General features: G+C 35.5%; 1 protein-coding gene across 1 annotated transcript in view; it reads left to right on the top strand.

Annotated features, from left to right (window-relative positions):
• Positions 1-26,083, top strand: part of ADAMTS6 (ADAM metallopeptidase with thrombospondin type 1 motif 6) — a 146,468-nt gene that overhangs the window by 98,590 nt on the left and 21,795 nt on the right. The window contains exons 13-20 of the mRNA XM_072359310.1: positions 1,912-2,057; positions 5,085-5,148; positions 11,914-12,016; positions 13,085-13,218; positions 13,339-13,462; positions 15,272-15,352; positions 20,307-20,470; positions 21,585-21,723. Coding sequence (XP_072215411.1) covers positions 1,912-2,057; positions 5,085-5,148; positions 11,914-12,016; positions 13,085-13,218; positions 13,339-13,462; positions 15,272-15,352; positions 20,307-20,470; positions 21,585-21,723 — 955 coding nt within the window. The remainder of the gene's footprint in view (positions 1-1,911; positions 2,058-5,084; positions 5,149-11,913; positions 12,017-13,084; positions 13,219-13,338; positions 13,463-15,271; positions 15,353-20,306; positions 20,471-21,584; positions 21,724-26,083) is intronic.

Here is a 26,083-nt window from a genome sequence, read left to right as displayed (position 1 = left end):
CCATCTAGGCTGAGATGAAAAGATGATGTGATAGAAAAGGCAATTTTGAACCTGAGATTTAAAATACTCCACTTTATACACTTTTAGAGGACACTTGAATATTTTTTTTTTCATTTTTCTGACCGGTAGAGCAGGAGGTTTATAAACAGAAATATGCTGGATTGCAGCAGGTATTCTTCAAAACATGTTCAAGAACAACATATGAAAAGGGATTAATATAAATATCAAATATATATAGTACAATGCATATTAATTCATGTGATATGTAATATATAGCGTGTGATATAAATTATATACTATATTATATTATGATATTTAAAATGTATTGAGAGAAAAAAAGGATAATGCAGATAGGAAATTAATGATAGTTTTCACTTTTATAAATATTAAATGGTAGCATGTGTTTGTATCAAGGTGCATTTGCTGATAATAAGCTACAGAATTTATTATTAACATATTAGATGTGCATTCATAGGCATTTTGACGTGCTTGACAATTGAAGTGCTATCTATTCAAAGAGAAATTCCTGATGCCTGAACCTTTATTAATTAATGTTTTCTTTTCTGAATCGCAACTACTGATAAAATTGTATTTTCATTTGGTATAATAAAAAGCCAAAGTAAATCAAGTCTTTGCCACTGGCTGCATTTAATTGTTTTACCCGATTCCACACTGCTGAGACTGAGGCTTTAGGTGAGCTTTAGGATGAGAAAACTTGATTTTGCTGTACCAATTGAACTCCACACTGAGTCTTTTTATACTGCCTGTGGTCTGAACACAGATGTATCTCTTTCACTGTGTCACTGTGTTTTCTGTGTTTGTCTCAGTGCATTCTTTCAAATTCATATTTCTGATTTTGGACACAGAATTTATCTTTTTTCTTTTTTCTTTTTTTTTTTTTTTTTTTTTTTTTTTTTTTTTTTTTTTTTTCCCTGAAAAGAATCAATATTGTGTCTGTTATGGTACTTCAAGGCAGTTAAGCAACAGATGCCCACCTTTTGGAATTGAAATGTGCAGATCTGAGACATTGTACGCTTGAGGTCATACTCTCTTCTGTTTGATGCAATAATAGTGGTAATGAATCATCTGATTGAACTGTTTTAGATTTTCTGTGCTACACTAGAATGTGGATCAAGCTGTGACTCATTGGTTATTTCTGAATTATTTAATAAAGTTGCTGACTTAGGAAGTGACGAACTTTCACAGTATCATTTAATTTGAATTCACTGACATTTTTTATGACCAATTTAAGAAACAATATTGCAGAGTTTCAGTTTGCATGAAAAAAGTACATTGTTCTGCCGCTGAACAAATGAGCAGTTTCAGTGATTCTCTGTACCATGTCTCATGCCTTGGCACTGCTTTTGTTATGTCTGTAGCATTACAATAGAGGAAGTACTACAACAGATTCTTCCTCTATTGTAGCTTTGTCCAGATACTTTTTTTAAATACAGGGGAATAATTTCTTGAAATTACTATTGGGGAAGATCTTTCATTTTGCATATTGAAGCCCCTACATGAACTATTACTTGGAACTTGCTCTGCTTGACTAACTTCAGAAAGGACTCTTAGTGTTTAAACTTAATACAGCTTCTACTTGGTTGTTCCTTATTATGAAACATTTGCAAGGATGTATAATGGCAAAGAAATTACTCTTTTATAAGTTTGCTTAAACATCTGTTGTGTGTTTGGGACTTACAACTCAGAGCTTAGTGAAGACAATTAACAAATCACACATGCCCTTACCAGTGTCTAAACATTGCTAGATTAAGTAAAGTATTAGACTTGTTATCTATTTAGAGAATGCTGATGCCTATAATTGGTCATTGCCTGACCCTTGTATTTTTCTGTCATGCTAACTGTCAGCCTGAAAGTTTATTTTGTTTGCTTCTTTTTGGTGAAATCTTTCAGTGGTGCTATCAGGGAGAGTGCGTTCCTTTTGGCACTTGGCCCCAGAGCATAGATGGGGACTGGGGTCCATGGTCAATATGGGGAGAGTGCAGCAGGACCTGCGGTGGAGGAGTCTCCTCATCAATAAGACACTGTGACAGTCCAGCGTAAGTAGCTAAAGTAAGCCGGAGCCAACAAAAAGACACAGTTGGAATTTATTCAAAACTGTGGTTTCACATGTTATCTGTAAAAATGTTTTGCTGCTTTGCCAGCATTTGTCTTCAAAATAGCAGACAGAAACAGTTAAACAGGAGAAGCTGACTTGGCATAGTTCTAACATTTTTTAATTTATCTATTATGTATTTAGGATATAGATTGCTGGAATTATATTTAGTAGCGACTAGAACAGTTTTATTTTGCAAACTTCCTTTTATACACAGTGTATTTAAATTATGAATTCATTTTCTTTTTTCATTATCCATATGATCTCTGATGTTAGTCTAGAATATAAGTTACTATTGCCAGTTATTTATTAAAAAATCAACACTGTTGCCAAGATTTTGCATTCAGTGATTTACATATAAACTGTAATTAGTAATATTGCTGAGCATACAGTAGTTATGTTCTGTCACATTCAACACTTAGTTTTGACTTCCCACTGACTCTTAAAACAATTGAGCTACTTCTCTCCTTGCCACCACTCCCTATCGGTCCATTTATTCTTTCTCAAGAGGGGGCACCTTCTCCACTACAGCTTGGTCTGTTCTGTATATCACCTCGTAGTAGCATCTGTCTGCTTCCCAATGTCCCGAGCACTGTTGCAGAGAAGGTCTGACAGGTAAGTGCTTTTCTCTGTCACTAGTGCCTCTCAGATTAGGAATGCTTTCTTATTTCCATTGCTGTTCTTTGCTGAATGAGACACTGCTTTTTTCTGTTTCTCCTTGTCCTGTTTGGGTTATTTCATTATAGCTATAGTTATCTGTAATAATTTTATTACTCTGTACTTCGTTCTTGTCATGATCTCTACTTCCATCACAATAGTTAACTTTAAAGTCTACTGCTTCCATTCCTGTTTGTTAGCTTCTAAGGCCACTTTCTCTTGAAAGCATCACATTTCTTTCATGAAAATGCCTTCTGTCATTCCTGTCTTGCCTTCTCCTCTTAGTACACTTAAATTTCTTTATTTCTTGTACCCAAATTTTGCAACCCAGGCTGCACTTCAGCTTCCCACAATGGTCTGTATGACAGACATCATGATGTGACATTACATCTACTGAAAGTGATCTTTCTACTTAAAGTGATCTGTCATTATCTGTTACTATCAGTCAAATCTGGAATATACCACTACTAACTGAACAGATTAAAATTATATATGCTCATAGATAACACGTCAGACTTCATTACTGAAAGAACAATAGACTAAGCACATAATATTTTTCACAACACTATGTAAAAATGGCAGTGAAATGTTTGTGTGAAGCATGATTAATATTTTAAGATTTCTAGCTACTCTTATCTCCATGTGTATCTATTATATTGAAAGATAATTAGTAGTGTAGCAAGCGTACACAATTTTTTAAATTTATTTTTTATTTTTTATTTTTTAATTATTCCACTGCCTGCATTAGGAAAAATTTCTCTTTGGTTCATTAGGATTCCTGGTTAAATACCTGTAACATGAAAATAGTATTAATGCACTGTTTAGTTAACTGAAAATTCTTCTATTCTTCTACTCTCAAGTTATGAGCCAAAGATCTGATGGCTGATTAATCTTCCACTGAAGTCAGTGCTAATTATTACTTGACCTCTGTGGAAGATAGATAAGGTTCTTGAACAATTAAGAACCAGCATCTTAATCACACTAATAGAAACCTGCTTACTCTGGAGTTTCCTCAGATTTAATACTACTTAATTCAAATCAGAATCAGATTCTTCAAAATGCAGTCTTTGCTACTGACTCCAATATTAAGCAGGCAGTTTCTCCATTTTGTTATTGCTAAGAGAGTAATATGAAAATGTGAGTAGGTTGTTTACACACACACACAGGCACACACACACACAAAAGCAATACCTTTTTAATATGCTCAAAATAAAATTACACTGTGTTGCTTGAAGTCCTTACAAACTAGATGAATACTGTGAGTGAAGATTTTAAGTACCCAGTACTATCTTGCATCTGCTGTCATTCAAGCCAGTGCTACAATTCTTATTAAGAAAAATATTTTAAAGTCTTGCCTTAAAAAAATTGTGTCATTAATTTTTACATTATATAATTTATGAGGGCTGCTCCGAAACTAATGCCTCCCTTTTTATTATGTTAGCCCATGCTCTCAGATGCAGATGCTGGTGGTATGGCAGCAGAGGTCGAACCTTCCTGCCAGTATACCATTCTGTGTTGTTGCCGTGTGACAGATGGCAGCAGAGGGGCAGTTTAACAAAGTGGCATCTGACATGGTAGTGTGTATTGAACAGATGTGTGTAACTGAATTTCTCCATTCTATCCATGCGGAAGAAATGGCACCTACAGACATTCATTGACAATTTGAATGTTTATGGAGACCAAACATTGGATGTGAGCACAGTGGGATGGTGGGTGGTGTGTTTCAGCAGTGGCGACAGCAATGTGAAAGATGAGCCATGTTCCAGACAGCCATGCACAGATGTCACGCCATAAAAAGAAGAGAGATTTGATCAGCTCATCCATGCTAATTGGCCAGTTACAATCAGGGAACTGTATGTGGAGCTGAATATTGGCTTCGCTGTGTTAAAAGCAGGGGTTGCAATGTTAGTGTCCCCAAATTTGTGCCAGGTGGGTCCCACAGATGCTCACACAGAAACAGAAAGGACATCTTATGCAAGTCTTTCAGGACCTTATGAGCCAATAAGAGACTTAAGATGGTAGTTGCCTTGACTGCATCATCTTTCCAGATGGCTGCGCAGATTTTTTTGAGTGCAGCATGCTGACTCTTGCTCATTGCTGGCAAAAATGCATAGCTAATGGTGACAACTGTTCTATTGGACTCTGTTATTGCACTCATTTTATCTGTTGTTGCTTCCAGGGAAATAAATAGGAGGCATTTCTTTCAGAGCAACCTATGTACATCTTATGTACTTATATTTATGCTTATAATATAAATCTCATGAACATGTGTTTGTGCTGAACATAAACTAAGACATAAAACATCTTTTTCCAGGCCTTCAGGTGGAGGCAAATATTGTCTTGGAGAAAGGAAGAGATACCGCTCCTGCAATACTGACGTGAGTAAATTTTGTTCCTTTGTAAAGCAACTTGTCTGTTTTTAATTTTATCAGCAACAGATATATTTTAATTTTTATTTATTTATTTATTTATTTATTTTCCAGTTCAGAAAAGCTGTGAATCCAGCACTTTATTGGCAAGCATTTTTGTTTGGCACATCTATACAGTGGAGACCCTACAAGCTCTGCTGTATGTTGAGATCTCTGTCTCAGTAGGGTGCCCAGCTGCTGCCTTCATTATTATGGCCTAGAGCAAGTTCAAGATGAGCATTTGGGTTTAAGGTGAACAAGGAGCATAGGGAGTGCAATTATACATTAAACTGAAGTTCTGTCTAGCCTGCGATGCCTCAGTAGTAGTTAATAATTAGCGTGTAGGGAAAAACTATAAAATTATAGGAGACAAGTGTGACACTTCTCTCCGTAGAAGTTTCCAGAAGTCGGGTGCTGAAGGATTTCTTGAACCTCACATTAATCTGTGTATTATTTAACCTTCAGAAATAAGACTATCCTCAGACATCCCTCTACTTCTAAACCTGCTTTTTATACCTGTATAACTTTCAGTGTTTACAGCCCTCTTTGATATTCTGTGAAAATGTATTACTTCTGGTATAAGTGCATTGCTTTACTGTCAGGAATCCATTGGCTCTTGTGTTACCAGAATGATCATGCGGTTTTGGTTCAACCCACGAAGTAATGAGCTAACAGTGAGGAGTGTGCAAATGTTCAATATCAAATTACTAACAAAAATTGTAAATTCAAATAAGTTAAAAACTGAACAAAATTGAAAGAGGAATGTACCTAATAAAGCAACTCACTAGTAGTTTTCTAAGTAAGTAGCGATACAAACCAAAAGAAAGCTTTCCTAATTTTTTAGCTTCAAATTCAACTTGGTTTTCTTCTCAGAACAAGTAGGCTCATGACAGTGGGAGAATCCATGTGTATGTGGTGTATATAACAGTGTTTCAGCTTTTCATTTTTGGATATATTTCATGAAAAGATGCAATAATTAATATTGGTTCCTTTAAAATACCTTGTTATTATGATCACTGTTAATTTTCATGTGTTATGTCGGCATACATGGGTTTTTTCTGTGAAGTTTATTTGCATTGTTCAACTGTATTACAAATGTTCAGATTGAAAACCAGTTCCATACTCCTGCTCACACCTGCTCTGTTCACAAATCCAAGAGGTGCGCTAGGCCTTTTTACCATGGTGTTGTAGGAGAGCCTGAAACTCAGCTTCTTGTTCACTATGAGTTGTAAATTTTTTCCAGTCCTACTGCCCTCCAGGTTAAGACATTTGGAAAACCTGACTTACTTTTTTGGTACATTTCAAAAGATCAGCTGTGTTTGGTGTCTTTGTGCAATTTTCATTTGAATAAGTCCAGCTTGCCAGATGATGCTGTGTAGTTAATTTACTGTCATTTCATTTTTCACACAGCTGGATCTTGTGAAATTGGAAAATGTCCTGTTACTTATAGCTCCAGTTCAGAAACAAAAATGTTGAGTGATGCTGAACACGTTTCTCATTTTAGGAAATTCAACAGTGAACTCAGTTCTCCCACAAAGTAATGATTCCCTACTGAAGTCTTTTATTTGTTAGTTACCAATCAATAACTAGCAAATTTAACACACTTTGCTGAACTAGTGCATATATGGTTTTTAATTGGGATGCAGTGCACTACTAATATATGTGGTTCATTAAAATCTAGGCATTATTTTTTATGTTCATAAAGAAACATATAATGTTGTAGATGATAAAATGTTATGGTATTCTTGTAAAAGACACTGGTATGTATTATCACGTATCTTTCTTTTAAGTCTGTATTGGTCATGTCACTACCAGCTTCTCTGCTTATTGTGGTCTGATATCAGACAAGCACATCAGTCACTAGCAAACACAAAAGTTTAGATAACGCAATATCCTGCTACCTCACAAATATTCAAAATGTTTTAAATTTTTTTTTTTTTTTTTTTTTTTTTTTTTTTTTTTTTTAGTCTTACCATTTTTAGTTCCTTAACTCTGGATACTTTTAAGAAATTCTTCCAGATTTGCCTTGATTCCCTTATTCTCTGTAAGCGTCTTGTTTATTACGAAGAGGAAATAGAAAAGGTCACAGAAGGAACATTTGAAAGGTGCCTGGGAGCCATTCTGGCTGTTCCCTGGTTCAGAGGAAAAATCAACTGTCATTAAACCATTTTCAACTGATAGTTGAGAAGCTGTTTAATTTGTTTTGAGATAACATTAGAATCTTTAATTTTCAGAACCATTTTCCTAAAATATAGGATGTTTTTCCATCCTTTTAGACTCTTACTCTCTTCCAGATGTGATTTAGAAGAATGTGTTCCCTCTGTGGCACCCCTTTCCTCTGTTTGCATACTACTATTGTGTCTCATTCTTCGTTACACTAGATAGTCTATCTGCTAACCATCTTTGATAACCCAGTAGTGTGCCTTTTCTTGTTGTGTGGTAGCCAAACTCTACACAGGTTTTCTAGCAGTTTCTTTCAAAAAGAAGCTTAGAACTATATTATCTTAGTGATGAAATTATGTTTATAAATTTCAGTACTGTGTTCATTTTTCTTAAAACAGTGACAGCATTTTTTCATCCAGTATTGATCCACAGCACCCAAATCTCTTTCTGAGGAGCTGGCATTTAGGAGGTTATTCCTCAGGTTGAGCTTGTTCACTTGTTTAGTCCAAATCCAATCGCAGTGGTTTGCATCCATTGCATTATTTCAAAACACTTCTCCAAGCTATCCAAAGCTTTTGAAGTTATAATCCTGTAGTCCAAAGTGTTTACTTCCTGCCTATGGTCAGGTTTTAATAATTTATACAAGGAGTTGGAAAAAGAAACCTTCAGTGTCGCTGTCTAAGTTTTAAAAACAAACCTTGAACAGTTGCAGACCTGGGCTAGAGTATTCGCAAATGCCACTTTTAAAGTTTGGCTGTGAATAATTTTTTTTTAATCTAGAGAGGGGGAGGAGGTAGGGTATGTTTTTTCAGTGCATAAACATATTGTAACTTACGGAAATTTAAGTTTACTGTCTTAATGGTTTTGTCAGTTGTAGTCCATTTTTTCTTTTATAGTAATCTTCAGGGTTCTGAATAACTAAGAGTTGCTGAGACTAGTAGATTTTGTTTCGAGATTTATTACAGTCCTTAGTGCTTGACATTTTTAATGGAATGGTATGCTTGATTAATGTAAGCATTAAAAGCATGCAAATCTGTCATTATTTTTATGAAAAATGTTTTGTTAGTACATCTTTTCTCTTGAAGTTTTTTGCAGTGTCAACACTCATTGCCCATATGTAATTTTAAATGTAACACTCCCTAAAGCTCCTACCATTCATTAGCAACAACAACAAAAAAAACCAACTCATTTTGACTTCATTTTTCTTTCAAAGATGAGTTAGTTCTGCTGCCCTTTCTTATGACCATTTTCATTCTTTGGAAACAGCACACACACTCCTACTAGGCATATTTCTCATCAAAGACTTCCAAAGCCGCATATGACTTCTTAATTCAAAAGGCATCTGCTAATGGAAACATTGAGATCAGCAGAAAAGAACATTAGTTAATGAATTTAGAAACAAAAGGTGATAGAAAGAACACTGTCATCAGAATTGTATTTTCTACCACCAGCCACTTTCTTGAAAGAAACAGTACTAAAGCTTAACTAATTGCAAGTGATTTAAAATATATATAGGATTTGAAATTCAAGCTGGTAAACATTTAAGGTGTAGAAGACTCCTTATCTTTTGAATGTCTTAAAATGTTTTGCTTACAGGTTATGTAAATGCTTTCTTTTCATAAAAGTGTGGGTGTATGCATGCCTTTCAAAGATTGTTGTTCTTTAGCCTTTTCTCACAGAAGAATGTAAGCAAACTATTTCTGCTGTCCCTTTCCTTTATGCACAAATTTATTCATAGGTATGGTTATTGTTTCTCATCTTCAGATGTAATCCTTTGTTAATAGGAAACCTAGTCAATTGCAGAAGTCTTGTCTGACCTGAAGCTCCAAGATAAAGAGATTTCTCTAAGATAAGATATTTGGTGTTGGGTCAGTATTGCTTCAATGATTTGTTGACAGTTGTTAAACTGTTTTTGCTCCAGTGTTTAAAAATCTTGGTATTCTTCTTAGATTTTTTTTACTCAAAATTTTAATTGATTCATTATCTTGTATGGATGTTCTTCATATCCTGTTGTAAGTTCTTACACTGTTTCTTGATTAGCCATCTCCTAAAGAGGGATTGGAAGCACAAGCAGCCTGTAGCAAGTTACTCACGTAGAAACTCCTAAATCATTGAAAAATGTGAATTATCTTACCCTTTGGTCAAACTGTTATTGAATATTTATTTTGGGAGAAGAATTAGAATGTAGCTACTAATGTAGCTAAAACTAATTTCCCTACAAACAAAATGCTGCTTACGCAGTAATGATTACAGTGTTCAATATTGAAACCTTTGACATCATTCATCTTTTTAATAGTGAGTGACTCTCTTCAGGGATGATCTTATTTTTTTTTAAGTGAGACCTGGAGTCTTTCAGATATTCCAAAGCAGGTTAGAACACCTGCTTTCAAGGCGTTTTAGATTTTCTTTGTCATCAAAGGTAATTGATAAGATGTCTTCAGTAGCATTTTCTCCCATTCTGTTACTGTTTCACTACCTACATTACCTTCAAGGAACAACATCCCAATTGATCACTTTCATTCTTAGCTATCTTGAGTTACTACAGTGATTTTAAACTTTTCCAGGCTTCCTAGTGCTGTAGCTGAAATTCTTCCCCTGTTGTGCAATCAGGTGTGATAGAACACAGTGTATCAAGGATGCCAAAGATACTTGTTTGGGTAGGTTAAGGTGATGTAGGAAGCATGATGAAAAGATGTAACTATGACAGCAGTAGCTGTTCTGTTTCCTGTCTTGAGTAAAGTATCAGTGATGATCCCCTGCTTCTTCATCAGCAGACATTCTAGTTAAAAAATAAAACTTTGTTGGAATGAATAAGTTGAAAGTCAGTTGTTGTGGAGTAGTACTAATAGATGCTCCTTACCCATCTCTTTCTTTAGGAAAAATTTTCAACCCTATTTGAGAATGAAAAAAACAGTAGAAAGTTGATTTCCCGTACATTTCTAATTTCTGAAAGCAATTACTTCAGTGACGGTGTGAGAAAAGAAAGAAATGATGGAACCTGAGATAGTAGTGTTAAATATATAAATATGCCCCCAGTCTTGCTGTACGCAACATTCTCAGAATAGGGCATTCATTTAGTGTCCATAGTTTTGTCTAAGTGTAGAAGATAAGTAACTTTGTTCCCATGGTTCATTTAACTGTTCCCATGGATTGCCTGCCTTGCCTACTGTTCTGGTGAGGAGTAAGATTCCATGCGTGTGAAGCTGTTTTTAAGTCCAAAGCTTTCTTTAAGAAAGAGCAAGCAGCTTAAATTGTGGCAGAAACTTGTTTGTTTGTTTTTACTTTGAGTATTTTTTCAATTATTCTTGTTATTATGAGAATGAAATTAAAAGACTTAAAGTACTAACAGTAAATTTTTAACCAGTAAGTTTTATTCAAAAATATATGTTTAATTAAATGGAGATGGTAGAGAATTACAGACAGTTTAAAACTGTAAGACTCCTAGTATCCAACATTGTCATTTATGTTCAGAATTGGAGAAAACTTTAGTAGTTTGTGAATCATAGTGCAGTGGGCTTGCTATGGTAGGAGCATTGTGTAATAGACCTTTATTATACATATTTGTATAGGCCATTTCATTTGCAGGCATTTGAGATTCCTGAACAGTGCTAGCTGACTTAGATGTATGTAGGAAGACTAGTAAAACTGCCATGAAATGAACTCTTCTGTTGCTCATAAAATAGTAATATTTATTCACAACTCTAATTTCTGTCAAACAATTTCTTTTCTCTTTCAGTCTAAAAATGATTTTAATCTGTATTTCAAATACTTTGTCTCATATCACTTGAAATCATAGCTGCTACTTAAATACTGATTGCAATGTTTAACATGCTATGTGGATTCTTGGTATGTTTAGGGTCATAATTATTATTTTGGACTTCCTCAAGAAAAATTAGCAGAGAAGTAGCAAAGAATTCAGTTTCTTCTGGAATAAGAAGAGAATTTCTATGTTTTGTAATTGGAAATGTAATTGGAAATAGTGAAAATTTAGGTGAAAGCAGCTTTTATGTCTTAATTAATGCTCAGAGTCAGGACCAGACATGGTATCTAGTCTCATTCTCGGCTTTATTGCAATGCTTTTTTCAAAGCTGCAAGTAAGCAAAGATGATAATAGTTTGCAGATCTGTGGAAAGTGTTATAATTTATTTCTCAATATCTTAAACAACAAATGTCAGTGCAGCTACTTCACGTAGTACAACTGAGGCAAGAGCTCTTACCAGAATGATTTTAATTTTTTTTTTTTTCAGTTTTTATATGTGTGTTTATAAGGAGGTAGCTGACAGATTGATTATGAAGCATAGTTTGGCATGATTTTGTTTTTCTAGTTTAATGGAAACTGGTGTAACACCTGCCTTTATTTAAGTTAATAATTCAATTACTTCATGCCAGCTGAAAGATGCAAAATAGACACTTAAACTACAAAGAAATAAAGAAAGTGTCAAAATCAGAGCCACAAGGTAAAGCAAAGAACCACCTCCTAGTCTTCTGAATGTTTCTATTTGTAACATGGACATTTCTTTTTATTTTGATATTTGTAAAGAATAAACTTTGTTTTGGTCTCTGTTCTTTTAGCCATGTCCTGCAGGGGCCCGTGACTTTAGAGAAAAACAATGTGCAGACTTTGACAATATGCCTTTCCGTGGAAAGTATTATAACTGGAAACCCTACACTGGAGGTAATGTGTAGTTTCTCCAAAACATTATTGTATGTGAGGTATTCAAAAATGTATAAATTTTATACAGAAGTAATGTCTTAATATAGAGTGATGATCTTTGATGAAGATGTGATGTGCTGAGTTGTGTTTTCTTTTGTTGGCTGCTGAAAATCGTACAAAAGAGCACTGACTATTCTAACAGGGATTTATTTATTTGTTTATTTATGTATTTTAATGTGAGAAGAGCTTGAGAATCGTTATAGGAACTCTATATTAAAATACAGAGCCCTTTTTCACCTGTGGATATAATAGAATTAAAGGTTGCGTAGCTTATCTGTAAGTGAATTTGATGCTACCGTGTTAAGTTTAATATAAACTTCTCAATAATTTTTTCCTTAATTAAGTTGAGAATAGTGGGAAATGAAGAAAGGGGAAAAAGCACCACAGAATCTCTAAAAATTACTTTTAAAATATGATATTTGTATAATTTCGCCATAAAATAAAAAGGGTATTTTTTGAGGTAGGAAAAATAATTAGTTTAGTTGCATTTTGGTCACTGTTCAAAGTTAGTAAGTCATCCTTTGATTGTTTTTTTCTGTTAAATACTCTGAATAAGTTAGTTTTTCCCCTTTGTTTTTATCTTCAATGGTTTTATTTGTAGTTTTGTTTTAGATCAAAAGCCTAGAAGTGACCACTGTAATCACATGATCTGAGTGGTAGTGTATTTTGTGTAGACAAGAGTCCTATCTGAAATAATCTGATGTTTTTGAACAAGGACGACATTCTTATTCTTGTTTGTCAAATGCTGCTGAAATGGTATCTTTTTAAATTGTTTGTTTAGTAATCATTATGATTATGTTAACATAATAGAATCCATTTGTAGATATCCAACCTTGCTATATCTTAACAAAAGAAATTGTCCTCTTCGAAAAAAAGAAGAGTCAAGTGAACAAATCAAATAATGGAACGCGAAATAAGGTTTCTATACTACATGTGAAAAATGTAAGATAAGATCATACATTTTGGATCAATTTTTGCACATATTTTTTCAGGACCTCTGTTATTTTTTTCTTTACTTTTGTTGTCTAGGTGGGGTTAAACCATGTGCATTAAACTGCTTGGCTGAAGGTTATAATTTTTACACTGAACGTGCTCCTGCAGTAATAGATGGGACTCAGTGCAATGCTGACTCACTGGATATCTGTATCAATGGAGAATGCAAGGTATCAGAATTAAGAGTAGATAAAAAGAACTGAATATCTTAAACTTCAGTGAAGTGTTTTATCAAGCAGTGAAGGTAAAGGTGCAAAAAACCATCATCTTGTTAAAATATTTTTTCTTAGCATGTAGGTTGTGATAATATTTTGGGGTCTGATGCTAAGGAAGATAGATGTCGTGTTTGTGGAGGAGATGGGAGTACATGTGAAGCCATTGAAGGTTTCTTCAATGATTCATTGCCCAGAGGAGGTATGCATGTTTATGTCTGTTCTGTTGTTGCATTTAGATAGCTGTTAAATGAAAAACAGTACTTCACTGTTTTCCATCATGACATTGATACTAGTCACTCACTTTGACTCCTTTTGCCTAATTGTTTTGGTTTAATGTATTAGTTTGGATTTATGTCCTTCATTACTGAATATTTAGTTTTTGTGATCTTAAATGCACTTTGTGTGTGTGTGATTTTATTGTTGTTGTTGTTGTTGTTGTTACAGTTCTTTGGTAGAAGAAATTATGTGAATGATTTTAATGTGCTTAGTAATATTCCATAGATGTGACTATGTGACTATACTTGAAGTTTTAGAATGAAAAGTATCCAAATGAGTTTCTTAAGTTAATGTTAAGAACTTGGGGAGTGTGTATGGACAATTAGCTGAAAATACAGCTTAAAAAAAAAACAAAACAGTACTAGTGTTGGCAGTGTCAGTTTTATTAATACTGGATCTGGAGTCAGTTCTGGATTCTCAAATGTAGGAAAAGAACAGATGCAATGAAGTGACTTCAGTTCACTGAGGGGCTACTAATTGTATGCTGAAAAAACTCTTTGAGAAGAGGTTGAAGGAATTAGGCTTATTCTGCCTGGAGAAATGATAGTTCATGGGGACTGGGCATCTGCTTTCCAAAATGTATGAGTATGCTAGTGTGGAGACAAAACCACTCTGTTTGTTAGGTAGGTAGGTAGGTAGGTAGATAGATAGATAGATAGATAGATAGATAGATAGATAGACAGATAGATAGATAAAATACATTGCTGTGTCCAGGTGTGGAGCCCTCAGTACAAAAAAGATATGGAGATTTTGGAAAGGGTCCAGAGGAGGGCCACGAAGATGATCAGGGGGCTGGAGCACCTCCCCTATGAGGACAGGCTGAGGGAGTTGGGTTTGTTCAGCCTGGAGAAGAGAAGGTTGCGGGGTGACCTCATTGCAGCCTTTCAATACCTGAAGGGAACTTACTCCCAGGAGGGGAGTAAACTCTTCGAAAGGGCTGATAATAGCAGGACTAGGGGAAATGGTTTTAAGGTAAAAGAGGGAAGATTTAGGTTGGATGTTAGGGGGAAGTTCTTTACTAGGAGAGTGGTTAAGTCCTGGAACAGGCTGCCCAGGGAGGTTGTGGATGCCCCGTCCTTGGAGGTGTTCAAGACCAGGTTGGACAGGGCTCTGGGCAACCTGATCTAGTAAAGGCGTATGTTTGGTGGCCCTGCTAGGCAGGGGGGTTGGAACTACATGATCCTTGAGGTCCCTTCCAACCTGGGTCATTCTGTGATTCTGTGATTCTGTGATTGCCTGAATGGAAAGAAGAACATTTTTCTTATGTGGCAGTGTTTCAGTTGCCCAAGAGTTGTATGATTTCCACCTTTGGTGTTTTTCTTGACCCTGTACATGTATAAGGCGCTGACTAATCTGGCCTTATCTCCTAGCAAATCGTACTTGTATCAAGAATTTGGACTAAGTGACTGTCTGAGGTCCTTTCCAGCCTGAATTATCCTATTACCCTGTGATCATTTTATACATTAGTTACTTGTAATACAATGTTGAAAGTATTTTGTCAGCATTAAAAAAAACAAAAACAAAACACGAATACATAAATTTGTATTACATTTTTTGCTATGACTTTAAAATGTGTGTGAAACTAAGTCTTCATTTATATCACATGAAATGAAATGTTCTAGTATGTTTGAATCCTATGCTTCCTAGTAGTTTTTAGTTGTAACCAATTTATTAATGGTTAATTTCATGACTAATATAATATAACAAGAAAAAATATACCATTTTCTCATAGGGTACATGGAAGTTATTCAAATTCCAAGAGGTTCAGTGCACATTGAAATAAGAGAAGTAGCAGTGTCCAAGAACTACATTGGTAAGAGCATGCTTTAAATAGCAGACTACAAATATGTTAGTTTTGATGTGACTTGAAGCTACAGTTTTCTGGTTTGACCAAACTGCACACATAGTAGAAGGAAGGGAGGGAATTACAGTTTTTTGCCACAGTTTGTTAGGATGCATTCTCCCAAGTGGAGCTAATGGAGTTCATAATTCCTCCTTGACTTAAGTGCAAAATCAGGCCAGTCAGACTTGGAGCTTGAGTAGATGAAGATCACTAAAGTGATCTAGTGCCCCACTCTGAGCTAGTGTCTTCCTCCTGAGGAAGTTTCTGATTTTAGGGGATTGTACTGTTTTAAAACATAATCTTATTCTTGGAATGTTTATTCAACAACAGCAATCATTACTTAAATACTAATGAATTAGGTAGCGGAAACAGATTGCACAGGGAAGATGTGGATGCTCCATTACTGTAGATGTTAAAAGTCAGGCTGGCTGGGGCCCTGACCAGCCCATAGCAGGACGTTGGAGCAGTATGATCTTTTCAGGTCCTTTCCAACCCAAGCCATTCTGTGATGATATGATACTGCCTCCGTATCTTAAGGCAATGTAGTATGTTAATTCCTCTGTGTTTCTGTATTGTAGTTGCAGGGAATTACTGCTATACCTTTTTTATGGATAGGAAAATTACATGCAGGAAAACATTTGTGCCCATTAATATCGCTCAGAAAAACTGTGACGAAGCACAGAATTAAATTCAAATTAAATTAATCCAGATTATCCTTCACTTTATTTAAGATTGTTACATTTTATTTACATTTTTTAAAATATTAATACTTACAAATCTGGCTTTCTTAAATTTGGACATGCATTTCTCAGAGTTCATATGCACTGATTTGCATAGCATTCAGTTCACCGTAGTGCAGGAGCACACATTTCTTAGTCAAAAATTATGTAGATAGCTGATCAGTTTTACAGGAAACAGATTACACAACCAGAACAAGTTACTTTTATAGGCTTAATGGCAACTGGCTGTGCTACTTTGTCAGTCTGTACTAATGAAAGTTTTTTTGTATGGTACTGATGTGCTGGAAAGGACTATAATGCATAAATGCGTGCAAGTATTAGTTTGAAGTTTAATTACTCTTTAAGGTGCATTTGTTCCTAAATTTACTGTATTGGTAGTAATGGTACCTTTTACTGTCAGTTGCTTTTTTTGTTGGTATATTTTCGGTCTGCTCCCACAGTCATGTAATTGAGATTTCCAGTCTCCCTCCATTCTGTAGGAACGGTAACATTTGCTACTGCAGGAATAAAGAGCACTTACCATTTTTTCAGCATCACACTCTCTCAATTCAGAATATGTTGGTAAGATTGCTTGTGTATCCTACATTGACATTTGACACAAAGCTGATGGGAGAGGCATTAACTGCATATCACAGTTGCTTTTAAAAGAGAATATTTTGTAATACTGACATTTACACCGATGTTAATACCCTACTTAATATACAGATAACATTTAAAAGACTTTGGTTTCTAAATCCAAGGCTAACTGAAAATGGAGGTGATAAAGGATAATAAAGAAGATAATTTTAATTACTGCAGATAAGTTTGTCGTTCCTCTAACTTATTAACAGAGAAATATGATCTGGAACTGTGCTTACGTCAGTAACCTCAGCACCAAAACTAATGAAAACTGTTATTTTTTTTAGCTCATATGGACAATATAGGCAACATTTGCGGTTTTTAAACTTACCACACGTCTAATAAGATAAAGTATGTTTCCAGAGTGTTTCTCACAATTTCAAGGGTGTTCCCAAGTTTCACACCCTCTCCTCATTACCTTGCTCCATGCCTCAGATGCCCTAGTTGATTCATCTCCTTCACTACTTTGCTGTGTTTACAACTTTCAAGGGAGCCAATTTATGCTAATTTAAGATAGTAAAGCCACAGGGATTGTTTCTTTCTTTCTTTCTTTTTCTTTCTTTTTTTTTTTTTTTTTTCTCTTTTTTCTTTCTTTTTTTTTTTTTTTTTTTTTTTTTGAATGTTTTGTACTGTGAATGTGAATGAGATCACTATTTTAGAGTCACCAGTTTCTGGGAGAAGGAATGCTTGCTGTTTATCTGTTCCCTAAAGAGAACTATGGAAACACAGTGGCAGTTTAAAAGGAGTTTATTTTGTTAAGATACATACTTCAAGATATTTTATAGGTGTTTCTTCAATAGCAATGTCTACTTCACAGCTGTCTCCTCATCTTTATGGACTTCCCTCTTGTTTCAGAACAGCTCTTTTGTGGTCACACCATGAACCAGATTAGAGAACCAATTCAGCTGAAAATAACCATTACATGTATTATTATGTTTTGTTTTATGTGCACACTGCCAAATATGTGACCACAATCAGAGAAATCAATTTCTCAATTTGGAAATAAAAAAATAATGAAAAACCCCCCTCCCCTGTAGCTCTGATACTGGCTTCAGTGCTTTTCCTTTCCTTTCAGTTAGTAGGGTCCCAGACTGTCTTATGATCGAGTTCTTTGGCAAACTCTGATGTTAAATTGAGGCAGCAGTTAGAATCATAGAATCACCAGGGTTGGAAAAGACCTAAAAGATCATCCAGTACAACCATTCACCTATCACCAATAGCTCCCACTAAACGATGTCCCTCAACACAACATCCAATTTTTCCTTGAACACCCCCAGGGTCGGTGACTTCACAACCTCCCTGGGCAGTCCATTTGTTGCCCTCCTTTGAATACGTTCCAGGGCCTCCAAGTCTTTCTTGCAGTGGGGAGCCCAAAACTGGATACAATACTTGAGATGTGACCTCCCCAGAGCTGAGTACAATCACCTCTCTGCTCCTGCTGGCAACACTATTTCTGATGCAAGTCAGGATGCCATTGGCCTTCTTGGCCACTGGGCAAGTACTAGTACAAACTGGTACCCCCAGTCTGTCAGATAGCTGACAAACTCAGGTAGCTCAGTTAGTACCTCTGCTCTCCGTGCTCTCTGCCTCTGACTAATTATTTCTGCACCAGTATCACTCCTTGTGCTGTGACAGTACAAGCACAGGTTTCTGTGATTGCATAAGTGATCTGTTTTTTTGTTTTTTTGTTTTTTTTTTTTTTTGCTTTTTTTAAAACCAATCCATCCATAAACAACAGCAAAATTGCCTTTTTTTTTTCAGATCTGCTGAAAAACTGTATGCTGCTGTCTTCCCTTAATTTGGTTGGTTTGAGTTCACATCTTCACTCCTATTCCCCTTCGCAACAGTGTTGTGTTCTGATTTCCCGTGGGTTACCTGCATTCTCCAATCATTCTTGATTAGGATACTAACATGTTCCTTCTTTCTCATATCTATATCTCACTTGTTCTCATTGATATGTCTGAAATAATAGAAGTAAGAACTTCCTCATTATTTTTTGTTAGTAGATGCTAGACTTACTGACAAGAAAAGGTTTGGCATTAAATGTCAGAGTAAGACAGAGTTTAATGTCTTGATGACCCTGGGCAATCCCAGGATCCTTTTTTAATCAGTCTAGATTTTGTGAAAGAAAAATGGTTAGAAATTTTAACTATAGGGAAGTCTGACCGCTAATGAAATACTAATGTTCAGCTTCAACATAGTTATGTGAAGTTATGATAGCACAAGAAGTAACAGGTAGATTTAGATAAGATATTTGGAATAAATTCTCCACTGTGAGAGTGGTGAGGCACTGGAGCAGGTTGCCCATAGAAGCTGTGGATGCCCCATCCCTGGAGGTGTCCAAGACTAGGCTGGATGGGGCCTTGGGCAGCCTGATCTAGTGGGTGGCAAAACTTGATAATAAATTGCCTAATGGCTGTGTAAAATCCTATATAGTAAAGCTAGTGTGTGTTTTGTCTCAAAAAGCAGCACTGCTGCTTGACTGTGTTTCCACCCATCATGTTGCCTCAAATACTGTTATACTGAACGTAAGTATAAATGATGAATAAGTCTTCATTATTGCTTCAGGTCACAGAGTTAGTATCTAACTAACAAAATATCTGCCTAAAGATACAAAATCATTTTTGTTTTAGACAATCTCACATTACTGATAAAATATCTAATAATGAGTCTTTGATTAGTATCTGCTTGAATAGCCTACTTAGGCAGTTAGTTAAGAAATTTATTATCTACAGTATTTTTATGGCTTAAGGCTGTAAATTAATAGTAATAAAATATATTGGCAGATAAAATAACTAATATTTAATTTTGAAGTAGAAAGTCTTGGATTTATGCTCTAAGAAGGTAAAAAAAAAAGTGTTCAAAGACAGCAAAGTAGGATCTGATAGGTAATATAATTCAATCATTCTTTTCTTTTTGTTTTGTTTGTTTGTTTTGTTTTGTTTTCCTATACAGGATGAGATACCAGTCTCATGCTCCAAAATACGAAATCTTAATAAAAAGATTAGATTGACCTCTTTTTGCTGGTGCTACCCAGGTCTGGGCACTGTACTCCAGATGGAATCTCATGAGAGTAGAATAGAGAGGGACAGTCCCCTTTCTTGCCCTGCTAGCTACCCCACTTTTCATGCAGCCCGGGATGCAGCTGGCCTTCTGGGCTGCAACTGTGCACTACTGGCTCAGTCCAGCTTTTCATCTGCCGAAACCCAAAGTCCTTCCAACAGGGCTGCTCCCAGTGAGTTCTTCTCGCAGTTTATACACATATCTGGGATTGTTGCAAGCCAAGTGCAACACCTTATGCTTATGTAGAACAGGATGAGGCATTCTGTTATGTTCTGTACAGGATCTACAAAATTTACTTACACATTGGACATTATGGTAGAAAGTCCTGTCAAGTTGAACGAGGGATAATTTGATCAGGGCTAAAGAAAAAGGTTTATGTTGAAAAAACACTGATACAGAGCTGAAAGTCACATACTTCTACTAGATTAGTAGTTTAATTTGCATTGGCTTCTCCATTATAAATGCTGCTTCCAATTTTTAGGTGGCTTGTATTTTTTTTTAAGCTCTAAAATCTGAAGAGGATGACTACTATATTAATGGTGCCTGGACTATTGACTGGCCAAGAAAGTTTGATGTTGCTGGAACAGCTTTCCATTACAAGAGGCCAACAGATGAACCAGAATCCCTGGAAGCACTAGGCCCTACTTCAGAAAATCTCATAGTGATGGTAAGGTTATATTTAATGTATATATGAAATTTGAAATATGTTTTTTATTATCAGCAAAGATAAAACCAGACATAAAATCAAAGTAGACCATTATGGGATTTTGCATTTGTATTTCAATTAAGTTTCCTTACCTTTCAAAACTGATATGCAGATACTGTGATGAAAAAGTGATAAAATTATAAGAGCCCTGGGAAATATCACAGAAAAGTCCCCATCTGTGCTAAATGTGATACAGAAGAAATTGTAAATTGGATATATATTGTATTTCTGTGTACTTCTGATAGACGGAACTGTTTGATGTGTAATATGTATGCAGTAGCATTTTCCTTTTCTGACAGTTGTCAGAGTAATTTGACCTGTATTAAAATATGTTGGTTTGACATATGTTGCTCTGAATATGTTTTTACAAAAAACCAAACAAACCAAAAGAACAAAACAGAGAATCAAATACTAGTGTGTGTCAGGTGGGAAGTGGGAAGTGCAGTACAAGCAGCAATCAGAGTAGACAAAAGCTCTTGATTATTATTGTGCTGCCATCAAATGCAATGATATGAGTGTAGTGATAGTTTTGATATTCCTTTAAAGTAACCACCAGTGTTAACTAGTGTATTTAGTGAAAACAATAACCTCAGCAACAGTCTATTGCAGTTACTATTTCTACTGTTATAAATCACTAGAAATATAAGCAAGAAGGGGGCTAGATTCATAACTAGTTGCTTGAGTTCAGTGATAATTGCTGCATACTTGCATAGTGATGTAATTAGCTTTTACTTCAAGTAATGATTCAGCTACTAAATTCATTTCCATGAAGACATTAACTTATGAAGACTGGCTTTTTTAGTGTTATTATGTCAAGAATAAAAAACTGACAGAGACTAGGTAGTTATGATGTCAAAGGGAAAACAACATAAAGTTCAGCTTATACAATAACACTTTTTATATACGTTTAACAATTTCATTCAGATTCTTTTGGAAATATCTTAATGAAGTTTTGTGGCTTCCTTTGTTACTTTTTTCCCATTCACAAGACATAACATGTACCTAGATTAACGTCACTGTAGTTACATTCTGCTTGCCTGGTTTTAATGGTATAACCAGTTGTTTTCAACTTCAGATTCTGCTACAGGAACAAAATTTGGGTATAAGGTATAAATTCAATGTTCCCATCTCTCGCACTGGCAGTGGAGACAATGAAGTTGGCTTTGCGTGGAATCATCTGCCTTGGTCAGAATGTTCTGCCACTTGTGCTGGAGGTAAGACACCAGGCAGCCAAGACACAGGATAAATCAAATTGCAAGATATTCTTTCTTACATAATTATGTAGATAACTAATTGAAAATGTTTCTTTCAGATATAACTCAAACCTTATTTTAGAGAACGAACACTTATCTCATCGGATTTTCAAGTACATTTAACATGTTCAGATGTGTTTTGTTAAATGCAGTATATGTTGGCACAGTGTGTCTCTGTTGATGGTTCTTCTGGGATTCCCTTGAAGTTGGGATGTTTGCTTTTCACAGGAGCTTCCTTGGTAAAGTACATCAGAAGTTTTTAGTAAGGAGAATAAAAACAGAAGGCAAACAAAGCAACCATAAATAAAGGGATATATCTGTCTATGTTTGTACATATTCTTCACATGTCCTAGTCAGCTCTCTCATCCTCCAGCCACTAAAGTTTAGGGCACAAACTGACAACATCTCTGTAGGAAATTATAAGAACTGGATTATACTTCCCAGCCCATAGCAGTATCTATTAATTGTTGCCTTTTGGCAGCAATGGGGGATTTGTAGGTTGTCCCATGTGATTCATCATGGGTGCCTTTTGCCCACAATTTACTATATTCCTAATCCTCCCTCTAGTGGCCACCAATGCAATTCTTTACCTCTGGCTGGGAGAGCAGAACAGTTGGCTTTCTTCAAAGCCAACACCATTGCTGCTGCATGGACTGGTGAGTAGAAGTGCTGTGTGAACAGTATCTTTCTTCTCTCTGGAGTCTGAATACATCATCGCCAAATTATGTTCATTTCAAAAGACACAGGAGAGAATGTTAAATTGACCTCAGGGTTTCAGCTTTCTACTGCACTGTGCACCTACCATAGCAAGACTGGGAAATAGATGTGTTTCTCTAAAGATCCTTTGGAGCAAATATTTGTCCTTTTCTTTTGTTTCTGGGTACTGAAGATATTCATGTTTAGAAACATCTTGATTTGTCTTTCCGATGGATCCTGCTGTGACTGTTACTGGTTGCTTGCAGTTTAAATACAGCAGTTTGAATAGCGTAGGTAAGACAGAAGGGATAAGTACGAATTCTATTCTGTGTTACTAAATAAGGAAGTCTTGAAACCAAGTTCAGGAAATTGCTAAATTTCTCCAATATTTTTATCTTCATTTGTAGGATTCTCTTACTCAACTAGATGGCAGACTGCTGTTTTAACTGATATTTGAACACTGGTGACTCTAGTCAGAAAAGGAAGATTTTAGCGTGGTTGAAGGGAGAGATGTGGTGGGGAGGTGCATTTCCATATATCAGAACTTCACAGGTACTACCAAATCTCGTTTTTATGATGGGTTAATGAGCTATTTGATATCGTGGGAAAACTCAGTTGATTTAGACAGAGACAGTGTTTTAGCTGTGAGTCTTCTGTCATGCAGGTCATAGTGATTTCAGAGATTTGAAGGTGTATAATGGAAGGAATGATTGGCTCGGAAGGAGTAAGCAGTTGTTTAGATAAAATTAGTTTGACATAATTAGTTTTCTTTTTATCCTTATCATTACGTATGAAATGTAAGTGAATCTCAACTATATACATTTATTAATCATTTGAAATTTAATTTTGAACGCTGTTCTTTAGTAGCTTATGGTGTCTAAACCAGGCTCCTTCCATACTCTCCTTTCATTCTGCTTAGTATGAGAATATAATATGATCACTTATTTTCATTTAAATCTTTACTAGAGGAATCTATATTTCACTGTAGCTATAATTCTTGCTGAAAACCTGGATCTGCTTTCTTCATATGTGTATTGTCTTCCATTTGTCCAGAGAAGGGCAACGAGGCTCGTGAAGGTCTTGGAGAATCAGCCCTACAAAGAGAGGCTAAGGAAGCTGGGGCTGTTTAGCCTGGGGAAAAGGAGGCTGAGGGGAGACCTTATCGCCCTCTTTCAGTACCTGAAAAGTTCTTACGGTGAGAGTGGGGCAGGTCTCTTCTCACTAGTGACATGTGACAGGACGAGGGGAAATGGCCTCAAGTTGCGCCAGGGCAAGTTTAGGTTGAATATTAGGAAGAACTTCTTTACAGAAAGGGTAGTTAGGTACTGGAATGGGCTCCCCAGGGAGGTAGTTGAATCTCCATCCCTGGATTTGTTTAAGAGCCATTTGGATGTGGTGCTCAGGGATATGATTTAGTGGAGGGTTGTATACTTGATATATATTTGTGGATTGAAAGTATCTAGTACAAGGACTGCAGCTGTATTTTGGCATAATGAGGTCTAGATAGTTTTGAAGTTTTTAATATTTCCAGTTCTGTATATGTCCTGTCTCCTTTATAGTACTTTGAAAGCAGTCCTCTATGTTCAGTGATTCCTAGGCCTGCTTATAGGCCTTGTTTTGGAGAAAGATTACTGAAGCAGTCAAGAGCCATGGAGCAAGCAGAGAAGGAATTTGTGATTTTTTATTTATTGGCTTAATTTTAAGTCTCTGTATGTACATACAATCATCAATTAAATGGTAGCATGCTATCTGTTCCAGTGGACTTCTATCTTAATGTTCATTGTTGCTGTGCTTCTGAACAGTAAAAACACTTCAGTTTTTAATACAAGACCTCAGTTCTCAAATCTGTAACTATTCTGTAGAATTGGAAAAGCATGCTGTAGAAAAGCATGCTATAAAAAGAATTATAGGAAGAAGAAGGAGGTATTTGTGCTTACAGGGTATAAATGTGCTGGAGCTCTGGATTCCTTGTCTGCCTCACTTGTATGGCTCTCATGATACTGAGCAGCTTGCAGTGTATATTACACACTCACTAATTATCAGTTTGTTATTATTTGGATGCCTCCTTGGAATGCCTGAGCTCAGAAGCATGCCATGAAAGTTGTTGCAAGAAGTGTGCATACAGTATTAGAAAAACTCCCCATGAGCACCTGAAATCAATGGATTCAAAAATCTGAGTTTTACTTTGATATTTCTTGAGATTTTCCAAAAACAGGTTCTTTGGGCTTACCAAAGAAAGCTCTTCTCTTTTACTAGATTCAAGTACTCATATGTAGTATGAGAATATGTACGTTCATTTGTATTATCTGCCTCTTAGTATCTGTTTTTAGGCTTGGGGATCCCAGATTAAAACTTTTATTTTTATACACTAGAAGCATTATTTTCAGTATTGAAAATCATTTCTGATCCAGTTCTTCCTCTTCAGGAACATTATGGAGAACTCAACTTTTTAGGTTTTGTTTTTTGTTTTTGTTTTTGTTTTTCTCTTTTCTTTTCTTTTCTTTTCTTTTCTTTTCTTTTCTTTTCTTTTCTTTTCTTTTCTTTTCTTTTCTTTTCTTTTCTTTTCTTTTCTTTTCTTTTCTTTTCTTTTCTTTTCTTTTCTTTTCTTTTCTTTTCTTTTCTTTTCTTTTCTTTTCTTTTCTTTTCTTTTCTTTTCTTTTCTTTCCTCTTCTCTTCTCTTCTCTTCTCTTCTCTTCTCTTCTCTTCTCTTCTCTTCTCTTCTCTTCTCTTCTCTTCTCTTCTCTTCTCTTCTCTTCTCTTCTCTTCTCTTCTCTTCTCTTCTCTTCTCTTCTCTTCTCTTCTCTTCTCTTCTCTTCTCTTCTCTTCTCTTCTCTTCTCTTCTCTTCTCTTCTCTTTTTTTAATTTATTTTTTTTATTTTTAAATTCTTTTTTCCTGGAAGTACATTTGTAACTGTTCTGCTCTGAGTTGAGAGTCTTGGAAGGAAATTTTTTTGTTAGCTTGTACAAGTCTTTAGTTAGCTGATACAAGTTTAATCTTCCCCTCAAACTTTAACATAGCTTCAACTTACAAATTAAAAAAACACATTGTTTAGAATATTATAAGCTGTGCTGTATTTAAGGGGAAGATATTTCCAGGTTAAAATCCATGCCTACTCAGATTGTATAATAGACTTTCTGAGTGAGAGAACAAACATTGCTGGGTCATGGTGCTATCTGTTTTATCTGTTACAATTGCTGGTAGATTTTTTTCTGCTTCACCCATCTATTTGATATAGTGCAGAGCCTCTGTAAGCTGGAGTACGACTTAGACAAGAATTCAGCAAAAACAATGCCAAAGAATATCAGGATGTAGAGATTATCTAGACAGAAAAGAGTGGAACAGGGGAGACCATATGGAATTTAGAAGGGCTGAGTGGCTGGATAAAATGGTCAGTGGAATTCAGAAAAATCTGATAACAGTAACAAAAGACTCTTTTAATGACCTGATTGAACCATAAACAAGAAAAGCTATTAACAAAACAAGAAAACCCAAGAAAGGGAAAACTAAAACACACAGAAATAGCAAATAAAATGAGGGCTGGAAATAAAAAGAGCTGTAATAGAAAAGGGCAAAATTTAAAACTTAGGAATCATGAAACTGTAGCTTACTCTTAAGCATCTCTTT

The sequence above is a fragment of the Excalfactoria chinensis genome, chromosome Z, assembly GCF_039878825.1.
Source record: "Excalfactoria chinensis isolate bCotChi1 chromosome Z, bCotChi1.hap2, whole genome shotgun sequence".
In the NCBI taxonomy this organism is placed as follows: Eukaryota; Metazoa; Chordata; class Aves; order Galliformes; family Phasianidae; genus Excalfactoria; species Excalfactoria chinensis.
This window is presented reverse-complemented; position numbering and strand designations above follow the sequence as displayed.